At 47.8% G+C, this 15,564-nt stretch overlaps 2 protein-coding genes across 2 annotated transcripts in view; both read right to left on the bottom strand.

The window, feature by feature from the left end:
• The window catches only part of LOC123284046 (rho GTPase-activating protein 20-like), a gene marked incomplete at its 5' end in the record, with an annotated part of 48,453 nt that extends 48,134 nt beyond the window's left edge, over positions 1–319 (bottom strand). Inside the window, one exon of the mRNA XM_070493508.1 lies at positions 123–319. Coding sequence (XP_070349609.1) covers positions 123–319 — 197 coding nt within the window. The remainder of the gene's footprint in view (positions 1–122) is intronic.
• A 6,315-nt stretch (positions 320–6,634) lies between these two features.
• Positions 6,635–15,564, bottom strand: part of LOC123281305 (uncharacterized) — a 52,793-nt gene continuing 43,863 nt past the window's right edge. The window contains exon 7 of the mRNA XM_070493506.1: positions 6,635–15,452. Coding sequence (XP_070349607.1) covers positions 15,364–15,452 — 89 coding nt within the window. The 3' untranslated portion in view covers positions 6,635–15,363. The remainder of the gene's footprint in view (positions 15,453–15,564) is intronic.

Genomic DNA, 15,564 nt, shown 5'->3' with positions numbered 1-15,564 from the left:
TAAAGGGAGGATCAAAACATTTGCAAAAGCAAAAGAAGAAAACCACTTAATATTTTCCCACAGTAAGGGTTGGTGAAAATGCAATCTGATGGTAATCAGGGGAGCCTGTAGTGTACACGTACTTGGTGTTAGTTATCAGCAACAGATCGCTGAGCAAGAAGAGGTGTCGCTTCTGCCTCCTCCAGCCTCTTTTGAGTTCCACGGGGCCGTGGATCAGCAGAGTGCGACCGGCACTCTCAGATGACGTAGCATTTTCACTGTGGGTGTCCACCTCAACAGAAGAGCTTTCCCTGCAAAGCAACAAACACCACAGGACAACCAGTCACCCATCAAATACCTGATAGAGTTTTGTGCCAAAGGTCAAGGTTAACACGACACTAAAAATTAGCCTCGATCCCCAAAACAGAACTCTATAGCTCAAATTCAAGTCTCCAAATTACAGAAAGCTATTAAAAAAGATGAGGGCACACAGGGAGTTGAGGTAGATGGAGAACGGTTTCCAGGACATGCCCCGGGGCATGCCAACTCTTAGAGGTGGAGAGAAGGGGGCAGCAGCAAAGCAAAGATGGCCACGAGCTGTTGGGAAGGGGAGAACCAAGAGGCCAAAGGTTGAGAATATTACAAGAAGGTAAAAAAAAAAAAAACACCAAAACCCAGGACAATTTGTGGCCTGAGACAGATAAAATAAAGTGACCTAGAGATTTGTGAAAAAGTAATTACAATTTAGTTTCATGTTAACATAAAAATTTAGATAACTGAAGATTCTGGAAAATTGACTCCAATCGTAGCTAAATCAGTATTCAAGTTTTGGGGGGAAATTCTCAAAGATCAGCAAATAATACTGGAAACATCAATAAGTTTCTAAACATAACAGGGTCTTAGATATTATTTTGTTGAGCTATAACTAACCTCTAAGCTATGACTCTTTGGTCATAAAAGGTAAAACAACTAAATTTCACAGGACACAAAAACTCTTTCATGAATAGGGAGATATTGTCATAGGTCTACAGAAAATTCTCTCTCATGGAGCCAAGAAAGAGTCTCCCTTGAGTATGTAAAGCCTGCTTTCTGTACGCAGCAGCACTGAACCTTGTGAACATGAGTAGCTTTTCATGAAAGCAGTGCTGAAGGTAAGAATCAGTTCCCATGTTTTAGGAGAAACAAAACAGAACACTTCCTGTGACTGCTAGTCCCTTTGGACGATCAAGAGTAGTATATTCAAAGACTACCTGCGGAGGTGAAGCCTTGAACGACCGCCTGAAAGCTGAAAGCGCTTTTTGATTGACGAAAACATCCCGTTTTCTTCAATTCTTGGCACTGACTATCGAGCACGTCTACAGCACTTGGCAGAGCACTGTAAACTAGGCCCTGAAGCCTGAGGATTCTGGAGTTGTCAAGGTCACCGGCCGTTATGAAGTCAGGGTTCTAAGGCGCATGCCATAACTGACAAACTGACATATCTGTTTCTCTGGTTTTGCCTGCATCTTTTGAGTTTTTAAAACTAATCTATTTACTTTGAGATAATTGTAGATTCACAGGAAGTTGTAAGAAACAACCCAGAGAAATTACATCAACCTTTTACCTGGTTCCCCGAATGGTACTATCTCCCTAAACTATAGTTCAATACCATAATTAAGATAGTAGCATTGATACAGTCAAGATACAGGACATTTATTTCCATCACCACAGGATCCTTTCTCTGCCCGGTCTCCATGATTTCTTCTGGTACCAGCATATCCAGTAATCGTCAACACTGAAGTGAGAGGTCAGGGTCCAGGAGAGTCTGGCTGTTTTTCCAGGAGATGCAGAGGGAGGGCAGCTGAGTCAGCACAGGCTGGGAGAGGGAACCTGCAGACACAGACAGGCATGGTTGCTTGGCAAGAATCATGGGAAATTTCTCAGAAGTCTAAGCAAGGGAGAAGTGATGTTGGGGGCTTCCCTCTGTCCCCAAAGCCTGTCCCCAACTGTGCAGTGAGAGAGGAGCACAAGGAGGAGGGGAGACCAGGCCATGGTGCACACATCCCCGTGGTCTCCACCCTGTGCCATAGTAGGGGCTGCCCATGAAAATGGGTTTCCATCCAGTGACTGCCCAGCCCCTCCCTGAGCCCTGGTGCTGGAGCTCAGCTCACAGCACACACTGAGGAGGATGGAGGTTGGCCTCACCCCTTGGGAGAGCCCTGGGAGGAAGCACCTACCGAGACAACACAAAGTTCCCTGCTCAGGGGACTCTGCCAGGCCAGAGAGGACAGAGCTGCTCAGCCTCCTTCAGTAAGCACAGGGTCCAGCCCCCAGGCCCAGGCTCCTTTGAGTGAATGGTCCTTGCTGAGCAGCTTTGTAGGGACCAAAGGGCTGTCCTGCACCGCCCCCTCCTGGTCACAGGACATATCCCTCACCAGGGCCAAAGCCCTGAGAGCACAGCTGGTTTCTGAAGCTCACCAGGTCACTGTCTCTATTCACACATCCATGGTCTGATCATCTGTTAATGGCATTCACATACATTGGAGGCAATGTCTCTTGTATCACTCTCTCATAAGGCAGTGCACATGGAAGGTGGAAAAATGTACAGAAATTGGAATTTAAAGTGTTTTAACCATGAGACAAGATGTTGCAAACATCATATCCCTTCATTTTAATGTGGTTTAGGGAGCGCATCCATGTTCAGTGTTCCATCACTTGTGCATAAAGCAATGAATTCCAAATAATCTCACACAACCTTATCTGTGTTTTAAACTCCAATTTTTAGGTAATCTATTGCCTGTACTAGTGAGAAATCAAAGAAGCACAATGAATCCTAATATTTGAGCTGTGCAGCTCCCATCACGCCATCTTGTATTAGAGTAAAGTCCAACCTGGCAGAGAAAGTCTTAGACCCTCATTTGTTGGCTTCTGTCATCCATCTCTCCCTGTTCAGAATCATCTCTTCTATGGACACACAGCTTACCAACCCCATCATCCTCTCTTCACAGGTTTTCCCACTAGGGTCCTTCATAGGATTTTGGGTTAAAAAATTGAGTATTAAAATTTCATTGATCTTGTGCTGGATCATGAGCTCTATATTTAACATCTTGTTAACAAATGTCTATCATTAGGGGCCGGCTTCATGGCCGAGTGGTTAAGTTCGCGTGCTCCACTGCGGCGGCCCAGTGTTCGGATCCTGGGCGCGCACAGCTCGTCGGGCCACGTTGAGGCGACGTCTCACATCCCACAACTAGAAGGACCTGCAACTAAGATATACAACTGTGTACAGGGGGGGTTTGGGAAATAAGGCAGAAAAAAAAAAAGATTGGCAACAGTTGTTAGCCCAGGTGCCAATCCTTAAAAAAAAAAAAAAAGTCTATCATACATGTTCTTAAGTGGAATGTTATTTGACTTCTATCAAGTTCACCCACACTCTGCAGTTTATTTGCTCATGGAACTTGTCTCCTGTGCTCACAGTTTGTTCCCCCATCCGCCTGCTCCCCATGGTTTTTTCCTCAGTCCCTGCAGGCCCAGCGCATCCTTCTCTTTCTCTGCGTGAAGCCTTGGAACCCAGTCCATCTCCCTGGTCACTGTTCCCAGGGTCAAGGGGGAGTTTCTCTTCTGTCCTATAGACAATGAGATCACCATTATTACTTAACCTCTACTCTTAATTCGACTCAGAACTCCAGGCTCAAGCTGTCCAGAAAGCAGAAATCATTATCTTTGCCTCAGATCTGCTCTTCAACAAGGTTTGAAATTCAGGAGAATTCAAATACTCTTTCAGCAAACACTTGCTGAGTTTGTCCTTTGCACCACAGTTTTCTGGGCTTTGTAGATACAGCAGTGACATAAGAGGGGAAAACTCCTATTCACATGGAAGTTAGATCCCAGCAGGAGAAAGAGGCAGTGCATAGACTCGCATAATTCCTCTGGGCATCTGGAGCCTGCTCCTGCTGGCTGAGAGCCCCTCATCTCCCTCAGGACGTGGACACTGAGATTCGCTGTGCTCTGTCCCCAGCCTCCCCTCAGCTGCACATGGCTCTGCCCCATACCAGGTGCCACGTGCAGGAGCCCAGCCCTGCTCCCCCAGCCTTGCAGAGTCCCTCAGTGTGGCCTCATCCCACAGTTTGCCCACCGTATTCCATTCTTTACTCTGTATTTAGAGCGATATTTCAAGCGCATGTATCTGATAAAGGCACCTCCCTGCTTAAATGTTTCACACAATTTCTCTCACTGTCAAGATTATGTAAAGCTGTTGAGTGTCACATTCAAAGTCTCTGTATATGTGACCATCTTTATTTCCGACCTCTTGGCTCACCTCTCCCCTGGAGCCTATGCAAAAGCACAAGTAGGGCCCCTTTGCTAAGAGGATGCTTAACCCTGAAACCCAGTGTCCCCTTCTCCTTTTGGTACTTCTGGTCCTCCTGTCCCACCGCTGTCCCCTTCCATCAGGACCAGGCTCACACATCACCTGCTGGAGATACTGACCACGCTGAGATGAGCAAATACCTGTTTTTATTATAATAATTTACTAGGAAATTTCCACACTTACATCTGATCCCATTGTGCATATTCTCTTAGATAAAATTTAAGCATAGAAATACTGAACAAAGAATGCAGTTATGATTCTTATCATCATTTTGTTTTTCTGATTAGTTTACCCTGTTTACATTCCCTAAAGAAGTGGATGTATATTGTGTTATTACTTTTTATTTAAACATTTCATATTTCCAATTTGGTTGGTGGAGTATTATCCTTGGACTGAGTCAGACATCTAGGATAAAGGGTTGTAAGAAGAGATTTTATAGCATTTGAATTCCAGAACAACTTTACTATGACGATCTGTAAAAATGTGACCCATTAGAGAGCCTGGAGGACTATTCCTCATGATCATTTAATTTAAAAACTGTGACAGACAAGGACGTCCCTGCGTGTGGGGCAGCTCATAATCTAGAACGTCCTCTGCAGGACCAAGGATGCTGCTCTCATAGCAATTCTAACAGATCGCTTCTTCTGATGTGTGACATTTGTTTTATCTCTGTTTTAAATAGAGAAATTCTAACATAAAGTAACTTAGAATAATGATTTTTGATGATTTATTTATTTTCCTGTCTTCCGTCAGGGAATGGGACTTCCCTTTGATTCCAGTTTCCTGAGAGATTGTTTCAAAATCACAAACAAGTTCTGAAATTTTACCAAATTCTTTTCTGTTGAAATAGTCACTGGCTTTTCTTTAATGGATCACAAGCCTGTGGTTTGGAAATAGTGACCACTGACCACTGACTCGCCCCATATGAAAAACTCAATCTGATTTGAATCATAGTCATCAATATAAAAGTTAAAATCATAAGAGTTCTAGAAAAAATACAGTAACATCTTCATGTCCTGGCAATAGACAAATTCTTCCTAGGTTGAACACAAAAATGACTAACCATCCGAGAACAAAATACATTACCTAAAATTTTTAAATATCACTTAACAGGCGAGTGACATCAGCAAGATGATGGAATAGGCAGTCCCCCACTCGTGTCCTCACTCAGCAACCATGATTTGGCAGCCATCAATGGAGAAAAGTGCCTTTGTGGGAGCTTCTGGATCCAGGTAGGAGACTGTGAAATCCTGGCGGAACCCAAGGCTGAGGAATGGTGTTTGAGAAGGCAGGCCCGTGCTCAGGGGGTCCTGACCACAGGCCCAGATCAGTGCCATACCCCTGTGAACATGGCACATCTTTTTTTTGTCTTCTTCTTGCCACCTGCACCATTTGTCAATGGACCCAGCAGGAGTCACTCCCGTCTGTGCCTCAGTTAGCAGGCCTGACAACCGTGTCCCTGGCTGTGAGCCCTGAAGCAGCCCGTGATCCAGTTCCAGCCCCTCTTAGCCACAGTCCAGGAGCAGTCCTGCCCATCCAGGAACTGCACAAGACAAATGCTCATCAGTGCCCCTGGAGGCAGGCCTGCTGACCTCAGTCTGATTGGGAATCTTGAGGCAGCCCTGTGCCCTGGCTCCAGCCCTGTGCAGAGTGGTCTGTGGGCAGGAAATGGGCTGGGGACAGGCCCATTTAAGCCCCAGGAAGCAGGTCTTCAGACTAGTACCAGCTGTGGACCCTGAAGCAGACTTCTGTCTCAGCACAGCCCTTATCAGCTGTGACCCAGGGCCAACCCTGCCCAACAAGGAAACTGTCCAGTGCCCAGGGGGGAGCCACACCCATCCATCCACTATCTTCTCTTGATTTTGGGGTAAAGCATTGCCTAGATCCTCCTTCTCACTGCACTGAGGGGTTGTCTTTCTTGAAATGCATCCATCACACTTTGGTTTCTAGGAGAGTCTTCTTGATTTCTCCTACTAGACTCTGCTTGCCTGGGAAATGATGCCATCCTAACACCTGCTTCCCGGCACAGCCTTTCAGCCCCCACAGGGGATGACTGGGATCAGGATGTGTGGACCATCCTCCTGGACCCTGCCCAGTGGGAGAGCAGGCCCCCTCATATGAGGCCTGAGGTCCCATCTGGAGCCAAGTCTCAGCCTCTTCAGCCTGTCCTGTCTTGTTGGCCAATTTTCTTCCTCAAGAAAATAAGAAGAGAAGCCAAGTAGGCATTAGCAATCTTTTTTGCATAAAATAAACCTCTGGAAGCATTTTAACATGACCCCATTACAGAATCCTGCTCCTGAAGTTCAGATTAATTAATCTGGTAGAAAGGGTCATTTTCTGGCTTTTAAAAAGTGGAACGTTTCTAATATGGGGGCAGCATTGAGAAGGAGGGGGCTGAGTTCATCCTTCGTGTTCTGTTCCTCTAACAAGATGCTGAAATTGAACAGGCACAGGTGAAGTTTTCATCAAATGTAAGAGGAGAGTAAACTAGAGATGCGCATGCCTGGCCTTCCTAATGAGTAGACACATTTGTCAGAGCTGATCATATCTCCTGAAAATGTGAGCTTCAAATAATCCTGTCTCAACTAGATGGAGCCATCATGTTGTCTCAATTGATTGAATCACCCCACACCCGCACTTTTCCCAAGAGCCCAGCCTCAGTTCCTCTTTTTCCCAACACCATCCTTCAATATTCCTTCCTCCAAGACATGGGGAATCCGAACTTATTCCTCTATCCCACCTGCTCCACCGGTTAGCCAGACTCACAGTCTGACATTTGTGTCGTTCACAGTTCCTACCTAGTCCCTACCTACATCCAATCCTCCTACTCCTTCATTTTCTATGCAGCACCTGGGCCTCATAAACAAATCACATACTGTTGATCCCCTGACAACCCCTCTAATGCTCCCATCTCCACCCCACCAAGCTCACCCCTCCTTACTCTCCAAAAACAGCTTTCCTGTACAGTATATTTTGCTTGTTTGTACTCTCTCTTCCCCTAGACAGTGTCACCACTCTGAGCATGGGAACCCTTCCTATCTTGTCCACCTACTATCCTGAGCCCCTACACCCAAGTCTGACCCAAATTAGGTGTTCAGTAAATGGTGTGGATGCACATAATATGGAGAGTCAACTAGCCTGAGTCAAACAGAGCTGGACTTTGTTTCCCTGATTCTGCCCTGACTCCCTGATATGGACTGAACTGTGTCCCTCAAAATCCTAGGTTGAGACCCTAACCCTGATGTGACTGTCCCTGGAGATAAGGCATTGAAGGAGGTAATTAAGGTAAATGAGGTCATGAGGGTGGTGCCCAAACAAGTGGGGATGGTGTGTTTATAAGAAGAAGAAGAGAAGCCAGGGATGAGCACACAGAGAAAGGTCCCTGTGAGGACACAGTGAGAAGGCAGCCACGTGCAAGCCAAGGAGAAACCAAACTGCCGTCACCTTGATCTTGGACTTCCAGCCTGCAGAAATGTGAGAAAACACATCTGTGGTTAATCCACCCCATCTGTGGTGTTATGTTATGGCAGCCCTGGCAGACTCACACACCCCTGGTGGACTCTGTCCCCAGGGAAGCCTGCCCCAGCATCCAGGAATGTCTGCTCGATTAGAGAAAAACAGACAATGGATTGAAACCAAGGACAAGCAGTGGTGGCAGTAATTGAAAGACACAGACTCTTTTCCTCTTATGTGATCTCTTCCTTGTTAGAGATTAAGCAGCGTGTCTCCAACACTCCGAATCTTTGCTTCAGACGTCCTATTCCTGGTGGAATGGAAGTACTTTGATTTTTGCTACGCTCTTCTCTTGGACCAATCCTTACCATTCACTGGTCTCCTCACTAATGTATGAGTTGAATAGAATATTTCACATGGCTCATTCTCTACTTGTATGAGTGAACCGTTCACTTTTCTGAGTCAGGCTAACTCTGATCCAAGCTCCAGGACACAGAAGAGGAACGTAACTGGGACAGAGCCCCTGAGACCTGGGCCCTGTGAGGGGGAGAATCTCAGAAATCAGCCCTCAGTGACCTGAGGAATCACTTGTTTGGGGGAACATGACAGAAGGGCTCTGGACTGGAGTGTGTGTCTAGACATCCATGAGCTGGGCCTCTAGGACAGTTCCTCACCTGAGAGAGGAGGCACTTGCAGGGGAGGAGCCCGGTGATGGCAGGCAATGGCCACTAGTGTGGGTTCTTGAGATGTAATCGCCCTTCTCACTCCCTCTGGGAAGAGGACATCCTCATGAGGGAGTTTTGCCCCTTTCTCCCTCTCCAGAGAGTATTGAATTTCAGCCTGGGGCCTCCCTGATTGGAGTTGGTGTCATTTCACCTGAGACTGACCCTTTGCAGAACATTAGAAAGACCAGGGCACCAGAAGCAGAGTCTTATGAGACAGGTGTGCCTGGCCTGTGTCCCCTGCCCAGCTCCTAGTGTGCACAGTAGTTGACCCAACATGAACTAATGACGAGGGTGGAGAGCAGATGATGCACATGCTGGGACCACTGAGGGAAACCTTCTGTCCTTTCCTCTCCTCTCCGACCCCAAATCTCCCAGTCATGTGGTGAGCCTGTGATTTGCTCCAGCTCCAGCCCCAGGGACAGGCCTTTCATTTTCCAAACCAATCAGACAATCCCCTCCCTGCTCACCATGATGGAGTCAGGGGAGACAGTGTGAGGTATCTCTTCCGGTCCTGTCCTCATGAAGTCTGAGATTCCTGTTCCATGGATCAGGGAGGGCAATCTCTCTCATTCAGGAGAGTTTATTGTGTGGGTGTGATGCCTGGGACTGCAGGGACATTTTTGACCCATGTGGGATATCAGCCTAGGGACATGTGAGATCATGGACATTGGACAACTCAGATAAATCTCAGAGAAGGAGGGAAGTCCATTGAGATGACACACTTGACAACTACAACCTTCCTGTCACCACTGAACAAGGCAAGAAGGCTGTTGTCTATATTTCCATCACAAGGATGAGCTCAGGACCTCAACCCCCCCACGTGTGTCCATAGACCATCATTCAGGAGGTACAGCTCACTCACATCTCACCCAGTCCCCGAGGACCAGCCTCCAAACCTCTTCCCTAAATCCCCTTCCTTCCCTCCAAAAAACATGCGGTGTCTGACCTAGGGAGAAGTGGGCTGGGTGGAGGCCCTGAGGCTCTGGGACCCTGGCATGGAGGTCACTGGACATGGGTCACAGACTCAGGTGGTGGCTGTTTTCCTAGCTGCCATCACCCCATGGAACCTCCAGCGACTGGCCCACAGCACCTCCTGCTGCCCCAGCCCTTATTCCTCTCGGCCTGACATGAGGGGTTAGGAGCCCCTCAGACAGAGATCCCCTGCCTCCACCCCTGGCTCAGCTTCTGCCTCTCACTCCCCACAGGAAGGGGCCACACCCAGGCCTTGCTCAGGCTGCAGCCTCTTGGTCACATTCAGCTCAGAATTCACTGCTGTGGCCTTCTCGCTGAGGACCATCCACAACTGTCTCCACTGTCCCCATACTGATTCCACTGCTGGGCTGAGGTGGGGTGTCATAACCCATCCCCAGTGCAGGGAATAAAAACACAAAGGCACCACAGATCTGACCCTGTGCACTCACAGTTTGGGACCCAAGAAATTTGGTCTCTGTCTCTCTTTCACTCTGTTTTCTCTCCAGCCTCTCCTTCCTGTCAAGCTGAGTCTCAGTCCTTGCTCCCTATGTGCAGAGGCTCCAGAACGACATAAGCAAGGAAGTGCTGAAGGGAGGACGTCATTGTCCCCACAGTGGGTGCTGCTCCAGTGCGGCCCCTCAGATATCAGAGGGAGGGATGGGTTAGCAGCAAATGCCAGTTAGTGGGCAGCACACGGGGTCACTGTGCCTGGTCCATGTCAGGCTCTGCAGTGGTGGCGTGTCACGTGCACCGTGACCTCTGCTTACGCTAACCCACACTTTCTCAAGGGGAAACACGTATGAATAAGTCACAACATAAATAATAAAGGTGCCCATATAACCTGTCTACTCACTGCTGACATTTTTACTCTGTTTTCATGTAAGGAAACATTCCACCATTTGTTCAATTTTTTATTTTATTACGTGCTGAAATTTGTAATTGTTTTTCTACAGATATGGTCAAATTTTTAATTTTTTATACTGGAAACAGAATCATATACATTTTGAACTACATTTTAGATTACATACTTTTAACATGAGATACTATGTTTATTCATTGTGACTCAGATAATTTTTTCATTCATCCTAATTAATTTTCAGTACAATCTCTAGACTTCTAGGTACATACTTATAGCTTTCATAATTAAAATCTAACTCTTCATATTTAAATGTTTTCTCTTTTTTTCTATTCTTGACTTGACACAAATCTCAGGGTAAACCTTTCAGAAGAGCTGTGTCGGTAGTCATCACGTACGGTCCAAGACCGAAATGGAACAATTCTAGTCTTCTCTGTTCTGGGATAATGCTTTTCTCTGGTTTAAAGATACACCATCCTTAAGCCATTGAGGAAGTAGTCCTTATTGCTTTATTTCTATATTTAATTTTACAGGCATGGAGATGAATTTAATTGTCATCTTCTTAAGCGTTTATTGAAAACGTCATCTGTGTTTTTCTACTTAAACCTTTGCAATGAGAAAGGAGCCAAAAAAGGATGGTTTTGAAACAAATCCACTCATTTCACTCTCACGATTGAGTCCCACTTCTGTCTCTCTTGGCTTATGGTAAACCTTTACATCCACTAATTCTGTGTTTGATTTCCAACACCAGCTGTGGAGTCTTCTTTTCCATTTCCAGAATCTTCCAGAGAGCTGACAGACCTAAGGCCTGTGCCTTCATTGAGTGATAAATGATGAACAGTGGTCTCTTCTTTGCCTTGATAAACTCTCACCGATTTCTCCTGATCTGGCTAGAGAAACACATGTTTGCAGTCTTGACACAGTCCTGAGGTCAGGGACACAAACTGTCCCGAGGATGTGGACACACAGGTGTCAAGGTACCCTCTTCCCCTCCACCCAAGTGGGTCCTGTGACTCTCGGAGCAGCCTTGCCCCTGGGTTCCTGTTCATGCAGGAAGGTCAGTCCTCACAAGGGAGCCTGGGGTCTGAGGGCAGGGAGCCCCCAGGGAGCAAGATGCACAGAGCTGAGGGTCAGGCCCAGGGGATCAGGATGGAAGTTACTGCTCCTGGCCTCAAGAGGACAGGAAGAGGGCCACCATCCTGGGATTGGGTAAAACAGGAAAATAGAGGCACATTTTGGGTTTCTGACAAAGATCTGGGATTGGATTACATGGGTTCCTTGTGGTCAGATACTGGCAGGTTCTTAACTCGGCTGGACACATTGGCATCACCCTTCTGTTGACTCTTCCATCAATTATCTAGAGAGAATTTGTGCCCTGAAAATAAAGCTTCTGTCTGTGCAGCAGTGATGAGGGTGTGAACAGGCTGTCAGGAATGGCGCAGCCATCCTCAGAGCCGCAGCTCCCACAAAGTCTCCAGACATTCAGGGATGGCAGCAGATGAACGGCAGAGTCACCCGGATGTAGAGTCAGATGAGGAAGTGACCAGAGAGTGACGGGCTCACAGGGGGAGGGGGAGGGGCTGCATCGTGATTCCTCACAGATCTGGACACTGTGTCAAGATCATCTCATGTCTGGTCCCAGTGGCCAACCCCGTCCTAGGACAGGATCTAAGAGACCCTCAGGAAGCTTTCCTGCCAGACCTGAAGCCAGAGGGTCTGTCTCATGCTGTGAGAAAAGAACACCTGGGTCCACGTTTCTAGGGCTTCTGCCTGGATGCTGTTGTCGCCAGGCCACACTGATCATCTCAAGGTGCTGCTTTCTCTGCTGTGGATGATCCTGTTCCCGAGACCTGACCCGACACCACAGATGGATGTGTGAGCACAGCTTGGAAGCAGGAGCCTGAAACACATAAAAGATGGAGAAGGGGAGGTTTGGGGTCCCTGCTCATGTTGTCCACAGCCTGACTCACTTGAGGATTCACAGCAGACGTTTGGGATTGCCAGAGAGGATGATAAGTGAGGGGGAAATTGCAAAGATAACAGAGTCACCCAGTATGGGAGCCACAAAACCTGAGCGTTGACTGAGAAGAAAGCTCTGGCTGTGGAGACTGTGAGGGGAGGAGCTCCCAACTCGTGTTTCATGTCTTCACTGATCAGGTGAGGAGACACTGCAAATTTAATAATAATGCTACAAAGTCAGCCCCTCGTTAGCACTGAAGGGGTGTGGACTCTTGCTGCCCAAGGAGTGTGACTCTCGGTCCCCAGCCCTCCCACACTGGAAGAGCACTGTGGCATCTGGGTTGTGCTGGTTAGTGATGCTAAGCTTCACCCTCGACTTGGAAACCAGAGCTGTTGGCCGAGGGCCATGTGGAGACCGAGAAGAGAACTGAGGTTGTGAGAGTGTGGCTGTTCCGATGGGTCTGGAGCTTTAACTGGATATCCCAGGGGCTGATGTGTCAAAATCACTCCATTCTATCCAGCGCTTTTTTCCGGGGCAGCAGATCTTGGCTTTCTATCCGGGAATCCCAGTCCCCGCAGGAGGCCGGCTCAGCAGGGAGAGAAGCAGAGTGCTGTGCGCACAGGACACGTCCACGCTGCAGGGAGCAGGGCAGCCCTGGGCAGTGTGCCTACACGTGTGTCAGGGAGCCATTAAAGGTGTGGTGTTCAAGGTCAGTGAGGAACAGGGGGACCCAAGGCATGGTGAGGACAACCTGAACCCTGCCCCTTAAGGCCCCAAAGCTAAGGCACAGCTACCTCACATCTCTCATCCTCCTCCACACCCAGAGGGAAGGGAGGGGCCTGTGGAGGTTCATGTTACATGTCAGCTTATGTATGCCATGATATTCCGTCAGGACCCAGATATTTGGTCGTACATTACTCTAAGAGTTTCTGTGAATGCATGTTTTCAATGAGATTAATAATTAAATCAGTAAACATTGATTGAAATTGATTACTATCCATAATGTGGGTGGGCCTCATCCAATCAGTTGAAGGACTTGACAGAGAGAAGACTGACCTCCCCTAGGAAGAGGGAATTCTGCCAGCTGACTGCCTTCAGAACCCAACTGTAACTTCTACTCTTCCTTCCCTGGGTCTCTAGCCTGCCAGCCTTCTGCACATTTTGGACTTGCCAGTCTCTATTATCATGTGAAACAATTTCTTAAAATAAATTTCCATAGATAGATACACACATACATACACACATAGGTAGATGGATAGACGATAGTCAGATACATACATAGATACATGGATAAAGAGAGAGAGAGACACATCCTACTGATTCTGTGCTCAGGAGAACCATAAGTCGTACACAGCCCTTCATCCAAATCTCTGCCTGCTCTTCGCTCGTTCTGGCCCTTTGCAGGGTCCTGTCCTGTGGAACAATCTGTGATACACGGTGGCACAAGGGCAGCCTGTGCTCTGGGCCCTACACAGACCTCAGGAGGTCGTGGTCACAGGGAAGCAGAGGTCCAGGAATATTCCTGGATGGTTGTGCACTGTACACAACCCCACGAGACCAGGCTGTCGGCGCCCCATTTGTTGAAGGACGGATTCACACTCTTTCTGCGACAGGCCAGGCAGCTATCGCCAGTAATACATGATTTTGTGAGAAGGGCCTTTGGGTTTCCTGTCCAGGATTCATGGATGCAGGTTCCACTTCTGAGCCTTGGAAATGATGTCAGGGACCCTGGGAGCACCTTCTTCCTGAGAGCCGCTGGGTCACAATCCTCATGCACAGGTGACAGATCAGAAGGTGCTCCTTGTGGTGAGGAGACAACAAGAAACCCATCACCCCTGGCGCACATGGTGGGTGTCAGCACGGGCTCAGGGCCCAGTGGCATCCAGCCCTGGCCTGCTGCACCCACCCTCTGCCCGTCAGCCCTCAGAGCAGGTTCCCCACCTGGCCTCTGACTCTTCTGGGACTAACGCTGCTCTCCTTGCCTCACCTTGATCATCGAAAACAACCTCTCTGTTTCTGGAGTTCAAAGGCGATGCTCCACCCCTCCCTTCCCAGATGGATCAGCTCCCCGGGAGGGAGAGAAGGAGCATCCCAGGGCTGTGAGCCATTTATGTCTGCTCTTAGCATTTTCTTTCTTTGCTGAGATCTTCTCCCTCATGGTTCATCGTGATTACATTTTACCTGAAGACCTTGCAGTGAGTCTTTGGATCATTTCGGGAAGAACTGTTATCTTAGTGACAGTCAGTTTTTTGACCCAGAAACTAGGAATATCTATTCATTCATTTATTTTTTAAATTTCTCTTGAAAGGTTTTGTAATTTTCAGTATATAAGATTTGCAATTTTTCTCAGATATATCCACGTTTCATTAAATATTAGTAATGTTGTATGTTATTGTTTTTCTTTTAAAAATTGAAGGTTCATTACTGCTATATAGAATACAATTAATTTCTGCATCTTGGCATTTTATCACAAAATCCAAACTGAAACAGTCAGACCGGAAGCATATCGCAGTCACTCGACCCTGCGCTGGGCATGGGCAGACTCGATCTCTTTTGGCCTCCTCAAATGTCTCCACTGAGAGAATCTTCTCTCTCAACAAGCAATTTTTGTCTATGCAAACATGAGTTGGATAAGAATATATTAGCAATGATATTCTTCATGATATGAAGAAAAGGGTATGACTTTGTCAACTGTTCTGGTTCTAGGAAAATCAGGTCTTGTCTAAGATGTGACAGCAGAAGCCATCTCCTGAGCCACCAGAGGGGCGAGCGCACCAGACCAGGAGAGTGGGGGGGGGCGGTTTGTGTCTCACGTCCTCGGGGGTCTGGAGCACATGTGAGCATTAGTGACACCGGGCCATGTGTTACAGTAATAGTGAGCCTCGTCCTCAGGTCGCAGCCCGGGGACGAGCAGAACACCAGAGTTAGTTGTGTCATCTTTGGATCCAGAGAAGTGGCTGGGGATCCTGGGCCCTGATGCTCATTTGAGTCTGTGTGGCAGAGCAAGAGATACCTGGGGGCTCCCTGGCTTTGGCTGGTCCAGAATATCCTGTATCCACCAACACTGATGTCACTGCTGGCAGTGCAGGTGAGTCTGGCATATGCTCCAGGTGATGCAGAGGCAAGGTGGCTGAGTCAGCACTGGCCGGGAGAGGGAACCTGCAGACACAGACACCCGTGGATGATGAGGCAGAGACTAAGGTTAAGCAGCTAGAGGGTCTCAGCCACAGGGGGCTGACACAGGCTCAGGAGCTGACTCTGGACACTGCAG

Source organism: Equus asinus, chromosome 21 (genome assembly GCF_041296235.1).
Source record: "Equus asinus isolate D_3611 breed Donkey chromosome 21, EquAss-T2T_v2, whole genome shotgun sequence".
Classification (NCBI taxonomy): Eukaryota; Metazoa; Chordata; class Mammalia; order Perissodactyla; family Equidae; genus Equus; species Equus asinus.
The sequence above is the reverse complement of the archived record's forward strand: the minus strand, read 5'-3'. Positions and strand labels throughout refer to the sequence as shown.